The 18,861-nt window shown below is 41.3% G+C and overlaps 2 protein-coding genes across 4 annotated transcripts; one reads left to right on the forward strand and one right to left on the reverse strand.

Moving 5' to 3' along the window:
- Nucleotides 1–11: 11 nt before the first annotated feature.
- c1qtnf13 (C1q and TNF related 13) lies at nucleotides 12–4,081 on the forward strand. The gene is made up of 2 exons (XM_047597130.1): nucleotides 12–601; nucleotides 2,591–4,081. The coding sequence occupies exons 1-2, from the start codon at nucleotides 571–573 to the stop codon at nucleotides 3,664–3,666; spliced, it is 1,107 nt and encodes a 368-aa protein (XP_047453086.1). The 5' UTR covers nucleotides 12–570; the 3' UTR covers nucleotides 3,667–4,081.
- A 289-nt stretch (nucleotides 4,082–4,370) lies between these two features.
- Nucleotides 4,371–17,894, reverse strand: nr1h4 (nuclear receptor subfamily 1, group H, member 4). 3 transcript variants are annotated; one of them, XM_047595307.1, is made up of 11 exons: nucleotides 17,666–17,894; nucleotides 17,142–17,188; nucleotides 16,909–17,056; nucleotides 13,261–13,638; nucleotides 10,244–10,384; nucleotides 9,148–9,290; nucleotides 8,926–9,024; nucleotides 8,579–8,678; nucleotides 8,275–8,421; nucleotides 5,542–5,655; nucleotides 4,371–5,423 (listed from the first exon to the last, which is right to left on the reverse strand). In XM_047595307.1, exons 3-11 carry the CDS (start codon nucleotides 17,003–17,005, stop codon nucleotides 5,185–5,187), a joined length of 1,458 nt encoding a protein of 485 aa, XP_047451263.1. In that variant the 5' UTR covers nucleotides 17,006–17,056; nucleotides 17,142–17,188; nucleotides 17,666–17,894; the 3' UTR covers nucleotides 4,371–5,184. The 3 variants fall into 3 exon arrangements, with proteins under 3 accessions (XP_047451263.1, XP_047451264.1, XP_047451265.1); XM_047595308.1 differs by lacking the exons at nucleotides 16,909–17,056; nucleotides 17,142–17,188; nucleotides 17,666–17,894 and adding an exon at nucleotides 14,562–14,839; XM_047595309.1 differs by lacking the exons at nucleotides 16,909–17,056; nucleotides 17,142–17,188; nucleotides 17,666–17,894 and adding an exon at nucleotides 14,663–14,836.
- Nucleotides 17,895–18,861: the final 967 nt, after the last annotated feature.

Genomic DNA, 18,861 nt, shown 5'->3' on the forward strand with positions numbered 1-18,861 from the left:
TTATCACTGAAAATTATATACACAAATCAGGAATAACATTATGACCATATTGCGTACCATTTGCCTCCAAAGCAGTTGTGAGTCATCAGTGAATGGATATGGGCCTTCTGAGTACAATTGGGTCACTTTGGGTCCTATGGATTGGAGGGGGAGGGTTCTGTGGATCATGCCTGTTCCAGTGCATCTCACAGATACTTTACCACAAATTGGAGGCCACCTTATGTTGTTTTTTTGTTTTTTTATGTTTTTTGGAGGCCAAGGTTGTTCTGACGTTAGTGTCTCACACTTCCTCTCTCTGTTTCAGACAAAACTGCATCACTTCAACACATCCAAGGACCAATAAGGCCAAGCAGCACAGCTGCCTTTTCTTTCTTACTTGTTTTTTCTGCAACACAGGCTGAATAGAAGCTGTAGATTAGAAGGGGTTTTGGAGCTCCTCCTCCTCCTCACATATCTGTATGGAGAAAAAGCTTTGTCCCTTTGGATGTCAGGCCTGTTACGTGGACATTAGCCGAGCAGCACACTCACGGGAACTTTATTTAAAAAAGTCTGACCAAGAATTCATCCAGCATGCAATTTCTGCCCGAAAGTAGTTCAGCAGGTGGGTTTAATACTTTTTTGATTGGTTTATTTATTTTTTTAAATATGTTTATTGAATATAGGAAGCTTGTCTGTTTTTAATGTTTCAACAAATTAAAGTTTGCCATCGTGAATATGTGATGCTGTGAGTTAGTTAATTGCATGCATGCTTTATTTTACATTGCTGTCAGACAAATGTCAATTCTTCTCATTAAGCATATGATATGTCACACTGTGATTTTTCTAAAATGTCAAAATGAGATTTTAAATAGTTAATTTCATCCCTTAGGTGAGAGAGTCTGACTCTTTTGCCATTCTTTTGTGAGCTCATGCATTTCCCATGAGTAGCCTAGATTTTTCGATAGTTTACCTCTGGAATCCTATCACATGTCTTATGTAAAATCTGCATTTTACCAGGGACTTACAATTACTCAGCTCTGTTGGCTTTTAAAGGTAAAACATTTATATTTACTTAGCGGAGATCAGGGAACCCTGTTCAGACAAATCTGTCCATCTGGGGTTTAAAACTTACTTAGTTTTGTACACGTGTGAAAACATATTATTTGTAATTTTTATTAAAAACCTCGAAAGGTAACATGTAGACAAAATAAGTTTTCGTAAAATATCAAAAAGCAGAAACTTCCACAAAAATATACTTATAGTAGTAAGTGATTTGCTCATCCACACTTCCAGCTATTGATTCTCTTACACTTTGCAGTGGTGTCTTTTAGCCTTTCTCTCCCGCCACACCTCACCAGCCCTCTGAAATTTTCCATTGTTCAACACACACAGGAACAGATGAACCAGCGCCTAATGCAGTCCCTTCTCTCAGTGCACAGGGAGACCAGACAATACCAGCCACATTACAGAGGCTGCTGCTCACGCTGAGCGCCCGATTTGAAGATTAATGTCAACAGAGTGTAGCCAGACTTCCTTATCAACGTGGAGTATTTGATACAGAGGAAGTAGAGTTTGAGCTTAGTTTGATACACACTCGTCCATTTGATGAAAGTGTATGTTTGTGCTTTGTGCCAGCCTTTATGCCTCACGGCGTGACTTTAGAGGCCTTGGTATAATGCATATTGAAAGAAACAATACCATTATAGATTGAGTATAGATTGATTATAGATTTTTGTATTATTTTTTACTTTTCTTGTTTAAATATAAAGGTAGGCTACACCAGTAGTAGCTCGGCGGAAATGCTGGAGATGGTGAAACAGCTTGTCGAAATCTGTAAAACTGAACCAGGACGAGTCCAAAATGCAAAAACATGGCTCATTACACCAACAAAAACTTTGGGTTGTCTTACCTTTTAACAAAACCTGTTTGTCTCCAGTCTTTAGAAAAAAACTCTTTGAACAAAAACAAAAAAGTGTAAATTCATTACACCTGGTGACGATGCTAAAGTTGGAACAATGCAGTTAAATTTTTGCTTATATAGCATCAATGATAACATTTTCTTAAGGTTTATTTATATTTTAATTCTTTGTAGGTTTATTATTCATTTCATTTACTTAGTGTTGTTAGTAAAGGAGACTTGCAAAGTAAGCATTTAATTGTGAGGTCTGAACTGCTGTTTTTACGTAACATATGACAACGCAGACTTTACAGAAGTAACTCAAGCACTACTTCAACAGTGGCAAGAAAAAAACGTGTTGCTCACATGGGCGTCAGCTTGTTTAGTAGAGAAAAAGAAAAAAGGCAGGCAGGACAGAGGAGAAGGGAGGAGAGGGAGCAGAAGAAAAAAGGAAAATTAATTTATACATCTGGATAAAGCATACATGCAGCATGTAAATAAGATTGAAGGAGGAGTATGTGATACTGTGTGATGCTTGATACATTGAGGTTGATGGTGTATAAGTGGGTTTACAAAGTGCACATTAAAAGCACAAAGGGAGGAATGGGGCTGTAAGCAGTGAAGACTGGGACTAGGACCACAGGTGAGAAACTCAAGTCTCCCACTCAGTCTTTTACTCATCTGTGTCATGTTTTGCACTTGTTTTTTTTTTAGCCCACTGGAGAACACACTACTACTACTACTACCTGGGGTGTTTGTTCATCATGATCACCTACTCTGGACCAGTTTCCCCCCTCCACCCCCCTCCGATGTCACCAGGTGTCCGCTCTGCTTTCTCCGCCACGCAGACCAACAGCGTAGTGGGGGGCAAGCAGAAGGCGGTGACTTTCAACAGGCTCCTGGTCAACATCGGAGGGGACTTCAACCCGGACAACGGCTACTTCCGCTGCCGCATACCCGGAGCTTACTACTTCTCCTTCTCCGTGGGGAAGTTTCCCAAAAAGATGCTTTCTGTCATACTGGTGAAGAATGGAGAGGAGGTGCAGGCCATAGCCTACGACGACTACCGCAAGAAAGGGAGGAAAGTTCAGAGCCAAAGTGTGATGATCAGCTTGAAGGAAATGGACACAGTGTGGCTGCTTTTACAGCAGAGCCCTCAGTACGCTCTGTACAGCAATGCTGGGCCTTACATCAGCTTCTCCGGTTATCTCGTCTATCCTGACATGCCCCAGGCCAGCTACATCAGCAACCAGGAGTCCTCAACGCTGCTGTCCTACCCAAACTGCCCGCCTCAGACTGACGCCTGGTCAAGAGGTCAGACGATGGAGCAGCCGAGGTCTGCCTTCTCAGTGGCTCGGACATCCGCGCTCATGGGCCAGAGCAGCATGCAGCGGGACAAGACGCCTCTGAACTTTGACGTGGAATATGTCAACATAGGGGGCCATTTCAACAAAAGCTCAGGCCTGTTCACCTGCCACTTCCCCGGAGCGTACTTCTTTGCCTTCACAGTGGGGAAACACCCTCGCAAAGCAGTTTCCGTGAAGCTGATGACGGGGAAGGGCGTGGTGCAGGCGATGGTGTTCGACGAGGACACGTCAAAGAGACGGGAGATGCAGAGCCAGAGCTTGTTGCTGTCCCTCCGCAAGGGCGACAGCGTTTGGCTGTACAGCCAGCAGGACGAGCGTTACGCCGTCTACAGCAACCAGGGGAGGTACACGACGTTTTCTGGCTTCTTGGTTTATCCCGATGCAGAAACGCCTCCCACCGACCAGGGCAGAACTCATCTATAAATATGTCAACCCTTCATAAAAGCTAGTTTTGTAGTAAATCTGTAGTTTATTTTTATGTGGATGGCTCGGAAGTAATATAATTCCTAAAGGTAACACATGTTACGCCACAAGATGGTGCTGCGACCTAAATATACACTCTAACCTGCAGGCAAGCTTTTCAATCGAGTGCAATTAGCCGCAAGACATCACAAAATCAACGTATGTGTTTAGATAACGAGTTTTCAGTGAAGTTTTGGTTCACAGATATATGTTAACGTCTTTGTATTTACACATTTTTAAATTTAAGTTTTTGTACACTGTCAGGTATAGCTGTGTAAATGATGTAAAGTTCATTAAAATGTACAACAATGTGTATGGAGGTTTTGCATTGTAGATAGATATGTTGAAATGTTTTGTCTTCATTAAAAAAAATTAAAGTTTGTAAAGTTTCTTCTCAGTAAAATTAACAATAATATATATATATATATATATATATATATATATATATATATATATATATATATATATATATATATATATATATATATATATATGAGCAGCTAGTGTAACTGGCACTAGCCAAAAAAAGGGCTTAATATTTTAGCCACTCTGGGTGGTGGTGCAGTGCAGGAGTGGGAAGAAAGAAAGAAAGAAAGAAAGAAAGAAAGAAAGAAAGAAAGAAAGAAAGAAAGAAATGGATTAAATGCATTAAAAACAGTCAACAGCAATGTTAAATATTCTTTATTAGCCACCTGAAAATTGAACTAAAACACGCAAAAACACAGACACGGTCTTTTAATTGAGGCGATCTGTTCCTATGTTAACTGGGGGCATAAATAAGACTAAATAATACAAAGTCAATGATTTTGTGGTGGGGAAATCGCAAATTATGCAATGTGAGATTGTCTCCTATTTCATCATGGAAACCTTTCCACATAAATAATTTAATATTTTGCTGTTTCTTGTTCATTTTAAACAAGACACGTTCTTTTTAAAAAGCTGTTTTCCACATGTGTCAGATGTTGCTCGTGTGGTGTTTCTTCCATCTCCCCTCATAAACCTTTTTTTCCTTAAAACCTTACCATTTAGGGCTGATGTAGGGTACAGAACATTTGTGCACAGCTATTGTGACACTATGTTTTACTAACAAAATAGGAATAAATTAATGCAGGAAAACTAAATCTCACACTTTGTATGAGCACCGTCTTGGCCTTGAATAAGTTCCAGTGTTTGTACTTGTTTGACTAATCAACAATTAAAAAAAAAAAGAAGTTTGTTAAATCCAAACCTTTGGACAGATTTCTCGTTTTTTCTGAAAATCCTGCCACGATTAATACAAATGGTGGTGTGAGCCATGAAAAAAATACATGAACAATATCCTAAACCATCCATAGAGTCAGTGCCTGCACCTAACCCCCCCGACGTCAGGCTCAACAGAAGCTTCTGGTATAGGATTTTAACTCCTCACATCCTGCGATATAAATACACACTGCTGCAAATGTTCTTCTTGCTGTCACCTCCTTCAGCCAACTCAGTGCTTCACTGCACATCCCAGATCTCACAGAGCAATGGGGTGAATTTGTGGTCGTTCATTCTCCAGGACGAGAGCATCTCAGAGTGGTAGTGGTTGAGAGTTCTCAGCTCTGTCAGGCGGCCCAGGAGGCGAGCGAAGTACTGAGGCTCCTGGGGATGCTGCAGGACGCACAGCTTCCTCAGCACGTCCAGCATGGGCTCCTGAAGTTTCTCAACCGCCTGATGATCCTTCACGTACGGCCGATCTGGAGAGGAACGCACAGGGTTATATGACCATTTGTCAAAGATTGTAGCTGCTGATTTAGGAAACATAATGAAACCTAACAAACCGCTTCTGGATGGGTAAAAACTGTTATGGCTCACCTGGCGTCAGGATGGTTATGGCGGTGAGGAGAGCCTGTTCCTCCTGCGTCATCTGGAGCTCACCAATACTTTTATAAAAGTTGAACATGGGTGTGATGAATTCTTCTGATATACCTGCACAAGGAAAGAGTAAAATATTCTTCAATTTAAATTTGGAATAAGGGATAGCTTAATTTTGAATGCAAAATGCAAAATAATAATAGTAGTATATTTATAAATAGCACGACGAGGCGTTTAATATATATACATATAGGAATGCATATAATAGGAAGGGCGTCCCTACTTAATCTTTTCATCAGTTTGGCCTGAAAAACTTTGAAGACCCCTGATGTACAGTATTCCTGGTCTACATGTATAAAACAACTTCATTTCTATGTGTCATTTCATACACAATGCGTTAGAAGTTTCATACAGCCGTAGTCGAACAGACTGGAATGAAAGTAGACACAAACATTTTAATGTTTAATTAATAGCACCACTGTAGCCAGTCAACCATGATGAACAATAAAAGGTTCAAACACTATATTGTAACAGTACTTATTAGAAATCAGAGGGTCCTAAGGTGGCTGGTAGTCCATTATAAGATGAACTAGACAGGAAGAAGAGGAAGAAATATGAGAGGAACAAGAAACTGCTCTATGTTTTGGGTGTTTTTAGGTTTATCAATGTGCTACATAATATATACTGAGTGAGTGATATCAAAAGAAGAACAAAGGATGTGAATTTTAAGGAACATCATTTTGCAGAACTGTCTGCAGAGCCCTGCAGCACATACCAAACAAACATCACGTTTCCTGCTTTTTTATTTTAGGTAATAACTGCCAAATATAAGAACTTATGGAAGAATATCTAAAACTGCTCTCTATGAAATGTTTTTATTCAGGTAAAATGCTCTTCCACACTGGCGTCAGTTCCTACTTTTGACGCTCTTCAAACTAGTTGAGGGGCTCAGTCTGCTCGGACGCATCATCGAGCTTTCAGAAATGCCATTGGGGCTCAGAGGGAGAGAGGAGGACAATAGCAATCCTGATGTTTTGATAAAGAACAATAGTCTCTCCAGACAGCTTTGCTCCCTCATTCTCCCAGACTGGCCTTTAGTGTGAATATTTCTTATCCCTGCCATTCACACCACAGCAGCGCCAAGGGACTCTGTGACGCACTCGCACATCACCGCTGCTGTCTGTCTAACTGTCCAGCCTGTTGACAGAATGACACCTCACGTACATTTAAATGGTTTTGAAACCAGCAAGCAAACCACCTGAGTAAACAGGCAACAAACCACTTGGGTAACTGTGTGCTTTAACAAATTAATCTTTACGGCACTAAACAGCCTTCATCACGAGCACGCACGCACACTTCAGCAGAGTAAAACTATACCCAGCCGAGGAGTGTGAGCACGTGTAAACTACACCGAGACGAAGATCAACAGGTCAGCACACATCTCCCAGCTGCATCGCACAGATCGGCAAGATCAAATATTGAAGGAGGATCTGACTAGACTAGTGACTTGTTGGCTGCTGCAGCAGGTGGAGCAGAAGATGGCTGAAGGTCATGAATCAGACGTTAATGTGTTACCAGACTACTGTGACTCTATGTACGGAACAGGATTAGGGCCACAAGCCATAAAGCCACATATAGGCTATATACACAATTCAGACTTTGTTCCAAAAAGTCTTAGATTAAAGTCAGATTTCTGAGAATAAAGTCAGAATCTGACAAAAAGTCACAACCAAAAACCTTAATCCCTTTCCGTATTTATGTGTTCAGTTTAGAAAGACACATTTATTTTGAGACACTCTGTTATTAGTTACACAATCTGAGGTGAGATTAAAATCAGAGCTCTATTAATACAGTCTGAATTGTGAGTTTAAAGTTGACACAAAAAGTCGACATTGTTTACAGTGGTCCTAAACCTCTAGTGTGTTTATGTGAAAGGGCTTTAGAAAGCTACACTTGCTTCTGGAGACTCTGTTGCTATAGTTATACGTCTGAATCTCAGTCAGTACCAGTGGCGTGGGGTCAGTACCACGGCCCCACCAGAGGGCGTGCTGTGCAGACGGGTGGTCAGCAAGTCTTCCTGTGTCAAAAATGTTGTTGCGCATAAGTTAATAAGTAATAAACTTTGTCTCCAATGAAATGTTTGCATGTGATGAACTCAATTTCATCTTTAGACACTTTCTGTAGTGGTGTTGTGTGTGGAAAAAGGTGTGGGAGCACATGAACCAGAGGATTTAATAATTTCTCAAGAGGGAAAAGACAAAACTAGGTCATTCAACCAGGAGTGCTTTAAGCAGAAAACTTGGTTAATCGGGAGCTCATCAAAAAGGCGCTTGGTAAGTAATTTATTGTTAATCTAAATGGAATTGATAATGTAATTTACATATTGTTTGAATTATAGTGGAATTTGTGTAATGCATAGCTGGCGATACGTATGTCAGAGATACAACATCACGGAGCTGAAATGGCTGCTTGGCTGTATATTGTGTATGGTGACTTTGTATATTGATTGCTGTGAGTTTGCGATGCCATTTGGTGGTGCTATTGTATGTTAATGAATGTCATCAGATTGGCATTGTTTGTGTGAGGGCATTATTCAGTTACAATTTTGTTTGTTTTTTCGTTGTGAGGGTATTGATTATGATATTTATGTATTGCATTATAAGATTATCCTGCATGGCCCCACCAGAATTTCCAAGCCAAAATCACCACTGGTCAGGACCAAAATGGACTCACCACTCTTGCGTATCCTCTCCTCTAAGACTTCAGTGTGTCCGCTGGGCATCTTTTTGCTGAAAACCTGAGCTGAGCGCAGAAACATGGCTTCTACGGCCGAACTTTTCAGCAGAGCAATCTGATCTTCGTGATCCAGAGCCAGGAACCCTTCCGGAGGAATGACACCAGCACTCATTACAGGCAGGCAAGAAAGAATGAGGCCATTTGTATTTTTTTAATGCACTTCAGTGTGTGTTTTTTCTCTCTAAATAGTCTTTAAATAAACTTGTCTAAAGTATAAGGTTTGCATAGTTTGCAGAAATACCTGGAATATTTTTAGTAAACTCCACCAACACTTGAACTTGACTTGTTGCCATTTCGGTCAATAGGAGAAAGTTTTCCTCTGCGCTGTACTGTTCTTGTAGCTGAAGGGGAGAGAACACCAGACAACAGATCAGATCTTCTGGGAGAAGGCATGAACAGCTCCATCAACATCAAGGCAAGGCTAAACCAGTCAGATGCAGACCTCTCTTCAGTCAATAGACAGGCGTCAGCTCAGTCAGTGTGTATACTACTTTGTGTTTGTGAGCTGCACTCAGTGTTCTCTTGCCACATCATTCATCGTCAATAATTCATATAGGTGAAAGAAAATATTCCAAAATGGTAAAATACCAGTTTTTTGGCGACATCTTGGGGAATCTGGTGTCTATTGTAAGCATCTACAATGAGTTTCATGAGGGCCTGCTGCTCCTTGGTGATTTCAACCTTCTCCTAGTTTCATAAAGACAACAAAGAAAAAAAAATGAAATGATGACACAGTTCGTCTGTGTTCACAAGGCAAAACTGGAGAGGTTAGGAGAAATGTATCAGTGATGCTGCAGAGGGGTTGTTCACCTTCGACAACTTGGTGGTTGAGGTGACCTGTTTGCTGTCTGCGGTGTCTACCCCCTCCGTCTCGTCTCCGGTGGACTGTCCCGGGGAGGCCTTGGTGTTCTTCCGCAGCCTTTTCGATTTACACTGGATCTCTGTCAGCAGGCCTGTCAGCATCAACAAAGGCTTTTCGTGTTAAATACCTCAGAGATCCTCCAGCAGCAGTTGTTTCATCTTCACTTAAATAATATCTATGTAGGTGTGTAGGTCTTTTAATTGCACTTCTGTAATCCCTCTTGATTTATATTTCGACATCACATCCACTTTAATAGGTGCTTTTTCCAACATGTGATTGAATATTTACGCTAACTATTAACTCTTTTTTCTCTTGTTGTATTTTCAGTGACATTTTGCTTTTACAGTTTTACAGTTTCTTGAAATTTAAGATAACTGGCAGAGGATTGAAATGATCAGTAACCAAACAGAACTAAAACAACCTGTCAAATCACCATCTGTCTCGTCCACATTATGACCGGAAAAGTCAAACCTGTCGAGCTCTCGCTGCCTCCCACCCTGCAATATTCATCACAGCTTCCCTGCACTATTTATGAGCAACAGGAGTCCGGTCTCTCCTTCTCCTGCTCTTATCGACTGACGACTTCTTTTATAGAGCCATGACTAATAATCCTCAAAAGACACAACTTCGGACAATGTACATGTTCACATTTAGAAGTCTGTTCAGTGTGTGAAAAGAGAAATGCTCACAGATTCCGTTGTATGACAGCTGCCACTTGCAGGTTGATCCTTCTGGTTTTCTAAATGGAGCTTAAGGCTTCTGTTAAACCGCTTCTATTCCTGTACCAGTAACAAAACCTGTGTCTTTTGTATTGTGTATTATGCAGCGACATACAATCCCCCAGTAAAATTCAACGGCGCATGTCAGAATGGAAAATGAGGGCTTACCTTTGACAGCCTCTCGTGACGCTACTCAACAGAAAGTACAGCATTTGCGCAAATAGGTTTGAAGTTCACCTATAATCTATTTTCCATTGATTAATGACTATTTTGGCATCCCGTGAGCGGGAGCCATGGGAGGCTCTTGACATGCAGCCATACTCACACTCTGCCAGCATGCCCATCTCCTTGCACTTTCTCAGTCGGCACTCCTGGCATTTCCTACGCATGTACATGTCCATCTCGCAGTTTCCACCGCTCTTGCATTTGTACACCGCATTCTTTGTTATGCTCCGTCTGAAGAAACCTGGGCACGGTAGAAACATGGCATTAGCAGAGAAAACACACATATACAGGCCACAGAGAGGATCTTCCCTTGAGCTCCACCTGTAGCAGGAAGCACATTAGCTCAACTAACTGTGAAATTGTAATGCATGTGCAAGTAGTTTCATTTGAAACAACAGCACAAATATGGACTGTTAAGGCCCATAAGGAAATCCACATACATGAGATAAGAGACATATGATATAATATACTGCCTTACAAAAGGGTTTGCATTCTATAGTGAACAATTAGGACGTAAACAACCATTAAAAATCTACAAAAAGATGATATCAGATTCAGGTAGACTGGATTAAGTAATGCTAGTTAAAGTAGTTTAAAATAAAATTACGCATTAATACAGAAATAGTTCTAAACATATTGAGTAAATAAGTTCGATATTGTCATGTCAACAATCCTCATTTGAACTTTTGACTATTTCTCATTGATACTGGCACTCTTTAAGTAAATCGAGGATCTGTATAATTCCTGGAATGAGATCTAAGTAACGACCGCCTTTGCACACTGTTCCGATAACGGTGCAGAGACACCGGTGAACCCAGCTGGCTCCGGTCCAGACATCAGCAGAGGGAAATGCACACACACACGGACACACATGCACACACACACACAAACACACATGCACACACACACACACACGCACCGAATAACTTTGGAACAGTTACTAGACATTCTGACATCATTAAGCACAATGACATGCATTAGCGTAACTCAGCTTGGGTTGCTCGTGCATTGTACAACAGAAAGCTGAGAGGGAACCCAATCTGGCATCCGTACCAGGTAGACCTGAGCCTATTCTCAGTCAAATAGCAGGACAGGTCAGCAGCCGCGCTCCTGGCATTGTCCGACTTCACAGTGTGGAATTACACTCATACCCATTCACCCCGTCGTTTGGCAGGAATCACACCAAATTCATGGCGTCATTAAAAAAAAAAAAAAAAAAAAAAAAAACACAGCAGGGCGCGGTTGAAGGCCATGACTTTGCTGTGGCCAGGTTAACAGTTAGTTCAAGGAGAGAGGCTTGTAAAGTGTTTGCTTTTACTGTAATATTGCAACATTTTATTGTTTTCATTCTCTTAAAATCTGCCTCAATCTTTTCTTCAGACATGATTATATGTTTTATGGCTGTGTGCATTACTGCCTGTCCCTGGCAGGTTATCAAGCATGTAGTCAATACACAGTGTACAGCCGTAGTAGAAAGTATTTGAGCTGTTACAACATTTGTGGAACGATTCTGCCAGCCGCAGCCAGATAAGGGAAGAGTTGCAGCATCAGAGCAAGAAATTCCTCCTCCTTTGGTCGTTGAAGTGTACAGTAGCTTTAAGTTGCCACATCGTCACATATTACTCTTCACCAGGTGTGTGTGCACTGTCCCCTGAGGTTCAAGAGCTAAAATAAAATAACATAAAGTCTGGTATGTGGGACAAATGTCATTCAGCTGATAAGTATCAGTTATAGACTATAAACTCCAGGAAATACAGTCTACAATTACTCACGTGGTTTGGCTCTGATAAATACACAGTAGGAGCATCAAAATAACGTAAAAGAAAGCCAAGCTCAGACTTAATTGATCATTTCATACAGAACAAGGTGAATTTCTTCCTCATTCTTAGAATAAAGTTTTACTGTTTATGCCTTTATTTGATTGTGCCAGCGAAGAGAGTGAAATTACGGGATGAGAGAAACGTGCAGAACACGTTCCACCATGTGTTCTTTGAATTAAGTCTAGAATTAAGCAAAATGCCAACTGCGTTCTAGCTGCTCCTTTTTCGCGTTTGTATCTGCACTGATTCTGTTGCATGACGTTAGCCTGGCAACTAGCTTGGCCCACCCCCACAGTGACAGTGACACATGTCGCCCGAGAGGCGTGGAGTTTGTTTACAACGAAAACACGCCCCATAATAAAAGTCCGAATGTAACAGACTTCGATAAGAACAAAGTCTGATTACATCAGGCTAGTTCAATGTATGAATATATTTAAACTTAATTAAACTTCACCAGATTCCAGAAGAAAAGGAGTGGATCAAAAGGAGTGTAGCTTAACAAGTCAGCAAGGTCTGCAGTCATTTGGATGGACAGATCCGTTCCTGAATTGTTCAAATGTGTATTGTTTTGTTAAGAACCCTCCTGCCTGTTTACTCTGTGGTATCCAGGTCTAAACCCACTTCCAGAAAGAAAGAGGCATGAGCATGTTCTCAGTGATAAAAAAATAAATGAATCATACGTGGGAAAACGTGTAAAAATCAAGTGTAAAATATGTGTAACACACCATGTGAATAAGCACGTAAAACCTCTGGTAATAGAGGACAGTCTTTAAGATATAACATTTAACACGCATGCTCCCTTATACTCTCTTCACTGTATTGTATGTTCTAGTCATGCGATGAAAACACAGTGACTGTTTCATGTGTCTTTATTTGATTGTACTTGTGAACACACGTCCATGTGTTTTACACATGTGACATTTAAGGCAAAATGTGAACTATCTCTAAGACGTGTGAAACTTGTACCTTGTAAGCGCATGGCCCTTGAACATATTTGTGGTGTCAGCAGCTAATTTGCATTTAAAGCAACAGGCACTGAAACACCTGTTAGGAACGCGATGGTTTATACACGATGACTGAATGATGGGGATGTGCAGTAGTTTGATCTTAAACTTAAAAGATGCATTCTGAAATCATGTGAGACCCAATTTAACTTGTTTAGAAAGGGTTTACTATGGGACCTTTAATCTACATTCTCATTATAGACTGTGGGTTGTATGAATAAAGCGCACTAAATTCCAGCGGAGAGAACAGAAGCTGTTCTCCTGTATCTATATTTTGAAGAATCCCATCTCACCTTTACAGCCCTCACAGGTGAGAGCGTTATAATGGTATCCAGAGGCCTTGTCTCCACACACAACACACAGTTCCTCCCCTTTGACCCGTCCGGCTTGCGCCATGTGCCGGGTCCTCTTGCACACAGTTGGCACAACAGGGGACCCCTCGTCCATCTCAGCGTCATAGCTGCCCTCCAGGGGTCCTTTCCTCAGTTCATATATCCCTGTGTGCGAGTACCATTCGTCCCCATTGTACTGAGGGTAGTAGTTCTGAGTGGAGTAGTATGGAGTGGAAGACATGTTTGGCTCCATGGATGGGTACTGCATGGTGGGATAGCTGGTGAAAGGTAACATATCTGGGTCGTGGAGGAGAGGACTGCCTTGATCTGCCAGGATATCTGAGAGAAGAAGAGGAGAAAGATTTTTTTTGAACAATGTGCCCATAAGCTCACATTTGAAGCATCAATTGATTGATTTTTTTTTCTTTTTTTATATGTGATATGACGATATATCACCAAAAACTACAACAGTGAATTATGTCAGCTAGACGTTGCAGACATGAAGCCACATACCATTCAGTGTACATCTAAAAAAAAAAAAAAGTGAGAGTTGTCTCCAACTCCTGAGAGATATATCTGCCCCCTAATCACAGCTAATCGCTAACTATATCTGTCTGGGCACAAAGTGTACAGTGTTTTATCGAGGGTAACCTCTTTCAGCCGAGGACAGCTGAAAATAAAGACACATGAAACAAAGCATTTAGGCTGGAGATGGAAACTCCAATGGTCTGGAGATAATTATTATCTGTATCTTCAACATCCTCAAATGTCGTCCGATACAACATGAAACATCACTTTTATCTTTATATAAAAAATTTAAGTCCCATTTTTGCAACACATGACATCATCTTTAATTATACTAAGAAGCTTCCTGCAGAAGCTTGTTAGAGTGGGAACCGACTCTGCAGTAGTCATCAGCTCACACAGCATATAATATAAACCCATAAATGATTAACCGTGTGCTTGCACAGAGCACACCATGTCTTTTAGAGTGACATGTAACACCGCGACAAACAAGCTGACATGAAGCTCAAGATATTAACAGGATCGCTGCGTTGTTTCATCACGATTTCCAGGGTACGTCGGGCATATTCACGAGCTTTCCTTTAAAAACCACAGAGTCGGGGGTCGACCGCCACTTTAAAGGCAATGTACTCTTTCGACTACAGTCAACTACAACTACATCAAGCCCGAGGATCCGACCATTCAAGAAAATAATTCTGTTTAATCCTAACATCTGTGAAGTATATTGTAAGACTGACCTCTTGAAGACTTGGTCTGGACCATGGCCATGTCCCTGTGACGCAACACACACAGCCTGTTCTGAGCCCTCACACTCCTTTATCGCCCTTTATCGGTTCACCTGTGTTTTGAAGCTCAGTTCTTCCTCTGCGTCGAACCCAAAAAAATCACCTTCCATTTATTTCTTTTGACTTGGAAGTCGTCTCCTAAAGATGTGAGAACGGCACCGAGCCACTTGCCGTTTGCTTGAGAAATCCCAAGAGGAGCAAAGGTTGCCACGGCTACTCATTAACCAAAACGGTTACATTTCTTTACATCATTACAAGTAGCTGGCTAATGTGTTATTTGCAGATTTGGGCACCGGTAGGAGATGAGTGCTACTGTACAGAGATGATGGGAACTCCTTGGATGATGGTTACACACCCCCAACCCGCTTGTTGGTTTAACATGTTCCAAGGTGGATTGATTTTAAACTGAGTGTTATGTAACACTTAAATATGAAAAAAAAGGTTGTACATTACTTTACTTTTCAAATGAATTTCCGTCGTTGCATTGCTAGCTAATTTTTATAATTAAGAGGTTTCTTAAGCCATAAGCTGGTGGTTAAGTTGTTAAATATCTGACGTCATACCCTGAGTATCACACATCGCACAGAGAAACCTGTGAATCTTACACACTTAAGCAAAATTTAGACAGTTTAATGCAAAAGAAATAAATCATCAATAAATCCCACCCTTATGAAGGTTATATGGTTCTGTTTTTGTTGAAACTGTTTCAAAGCGGCGTTAATTCAGCTATATGTTCACTATTTATTCTGTCCCAACATTATCTTGCATAATGTTGTGTGTGATCACTCCTGGAAAAAGACTGCATATTGCTCTTTTGTTTAGGTTATCAGTTATCAACACTTATCAGCTACTGCCTCTTTGGATGATGTCCAAGTGGAGGTGCACTGGAATTTAATGGAGGCTGGTCTGGTTAACTACCCCACCTCCAAGCCACACATAAATGGTTCAGTGGGGTCCCTGTTGCCCTCTGTGGTTCTTGAATTTATAGGCATCCCCCTCATGGTTTGGCACACTGTAATGACTTACACATTATGTGAGGTCAAACACAGTAATGTGGTTTTCCAAATGCTGGTCTGATTAACTACCCCACCTCCAACTAAATGTGTCAGATCAAATTTGGAATTTTTCCAGTACTTCGGACCAAATACAAGCAAACCCACCTTTCAATTCTAAATTTCAACCCTAAAGTTTTATTACAGGGCACACGAAGACTGTTTTACTGTGAATTTTTTTTAAATTTTCATGAAGAAAATCAAGATTAGTGAGTTTGACATATGTGGTTCCTTGCTGTTACGTGGTAAATAAATGTAAATGAGCATTTGGACCATTAGAACATAAGTGCTGATCATACACTTGTCAACGTACACATTATCATATAAGACAACATTAGGCCACTTCTTCAAGGTCCCTAATAAAGCAGATACTCTGAGCATTCAATGAAAACCACATGCTTCTAAAACTCACCAAGAGACACAGGGACACAATTTAAAATGTGCGCCTAAGTTACCATATATGGTTCCTTGCCCCATAAAGGTTTAAGATGGATTTATGCTTTCGAGTTGACTCTGTGCAGCAGGTGTGGGGTAGCATACAGCCTGGCATGGATTTCCCAAGGGATCTAACTACATGTTGCAGCATCGAGGAATGCAACAACTGGCACTGGTCCAAAAACTAGCTGGAAGAAATTTCACCCTGTCCTCTGTCTGCCACTCAAACCATCTACTCAGGAAACTCATGGAAACGCCTACATTTGGAAAAAAAACTCTCAGATATCACAAAACCACGTTTATGGTCTTATGAGGTGGTTTATTCAGACGTATCGATGTAAAAATTTATTGCAAAACTGCAATTGAAACACTTTTTTTTCGCAATGCCCCATCACTGGCATCATTAGAGATGAGACAGGGGGTAACGTAACCAGTTTGTTTGAAGTACATTTCGTCAAAGTGAAGCCTTGCATTTCGAAAATTTAAGAGAATTATGGGATATTGCAAGACGAGACCTCATGAGAGTTGTACTTTATCGAAATTTCTGAAATATCACTTTTATTTAGGGAAAAAAAATGTAATGAAAAACGCAGCTATTGTTTGAAATGCACAGAGAAATTCATCACAGCTGATTAATGATGCAAAGACGAGGGAAATGTTTACAACGATGGACTTTGGTATGTAGGCTACAACATAGGTTCTTTAGGGGGAGTATAACCCAAGCTCCAGATGTGCTCCACACTAGTTAGCTAACATTACACTTCCTAAACATCACCATGTTCATGTTGTCACTCAAACTTGAGCAGACTTACCAAACAACTGAGTGCTCTCTGAGATGGAGAATTCATCGCTGGGTGGGATTTGCAGTGGTCCCACCACATTGATGTCGGGGCCCACCCACTCATTCATTCAGGACGGTTGTCTGTCGTAGTGGTAGTCGTAGTGAGCCTTTGTTGACCTCTGTAACAAGCACACAAACGTGATTTGTGAACCATGCACCACAGTGCAATTAAGCATCATCCTGGGAGTCTCCACGTCAACACACCTGACAGGTCTCTTCTCCCACGCAGGGATGAGATGCTCAGTAGATGCCTGGAAGGAGGAGGTGATGAATACCAAGGAGAAGGAGTCTTAGAAAGAAGTCTGTTCTTTTTGCGCTATGAGGATATGTTGTGTCCTGTTGTGTTATGTGTGATTGAGGCTCATCAAACCTGACATAACCCGACATATGCAAGCATTCAGTGTTCGTTAGCATTAATAGCTAATTGGGCAAACCTGAACTCTAGATGGGATCGAAGGCATCACCAGACAAGTTACCGTGTTACTTTATGCCACACAGCACGGTCACATGTGAGGCGTTACTTCTACAGACCTCACCAGACACGCTTTTTAATTAACTCTGTGTAATTTCCCTTGAGATAAAAAAAAAGGCAACCCACCAGGATTCAGAAACCTCCAGCCCACACAACATCCAGCCATAGCTCTAGACTCGTATAAAACAGCAACACACCACGGACTCATAAGAAGTCATCTGTGAATTATGTCCCTACTCCATCTCACAGTGCTTACCTTTTTTTCTCCCCGGGCTGTTGACGGTAAATTCCTGGCTTGTGCCTTTTTGGTCAGATATCCACGCTGTGAGCTACAGCTCCATCAATATTTGCTAACGAACATCAAGCTGCCTGTGCCTGTGGACCCCAGTGAGAGCATGTGCAACTAGTGGAGGTCAGGGAGAAATGGATAGTGGTTATTAATTAAACTGTCCATTCCTGTCCATGTCAGCCCCTCCAAACACACTCAACCCCCACCACCCAAAAAAACTCTCTCTTTATCTCAACAAGACAACAGGCTGCCTCATGAATTCCCTCCCACGTACACAAACATCACAGGCACATGAATGTAACACACATGCAGTCATCATTAGCGTCTCACGCACACAGACACAAAAGGTATGCACTGCCGCATGTACTAACTTGAATGAAACCAAACCATGCTTGTATTTGGTTAATTTCTTCATGTGAAATTCAGGCTATTATAGAAAACCTATGACAGCAGACTGTGTGGCAATCAAATGTCCTTGAACTAATCGAAGTCTTTTCACTGAGTCACTGTGGTGTCCAGTACCAGTTGACACAGATTGTTTGTATATGGACTTTTCAGACCACAGCGTCCCTGCCTTATTGTTTGTGTGTCCTCTAAGATGAACATGCACACAGAAACTCATATTCTTTTTCTTCTTTATACTCCTTAATTTGCCCAAAAGAGAAGTTTAATCATTGACGGGTTGTTGCTCCATCCAAAGAGGCCCTTATGAGTCAACAGACAGTCTCTCTGAAATAAACAGAACCTTTGCCATTGGCTGTTGTCTGTTTGTGGACTATCTGGTCTGCATCTGAAAGCATGTGAGGAATGAGCCGGCAGCCTCTCATGAGGACTAGGACTTGTGTGTTGGTTCGGGATTCTGTCTTCTCTGCAACCTTGACGTTTTGCGTTGTCATGTATTAAATAGGTGAAACACACTGTGGAAAGTTACCGATCACATGTTCACCAGCACTTGTGAGCTCTACGATGGTGACCAGCCACAAAGTCCATAGCCTTGAAACGTCTTATCACCACATGGGAGGGAAAAATCATTGGACTTTTTGTAGCCAAATGCACAAATGCGTTATTTCTGTGTTTTTTTTTAGGCAAAATTGAGCCAACACTGGTGAGGATATCGTGTCCAATAATTATCTTCAGTGGTGAAAATGAAACAGGCGGACGAA

This window comes from Mugil cephalus, chromosome 10 (assembly GCF_022458985.1).
Source record: "Mugil cephalus isolate CIBA_MC_2020 chromosome 10, CIBA_Mcephalus_1.1, whole genome shotgun sequence".
Classification (NCBI taxonomy): domain Eukaryota; kingdom Metazoa; phylum Chordata; class Actinopteri; order Mugiliformes; family Mugilidae; genus Mugil; species Mugil cephalus.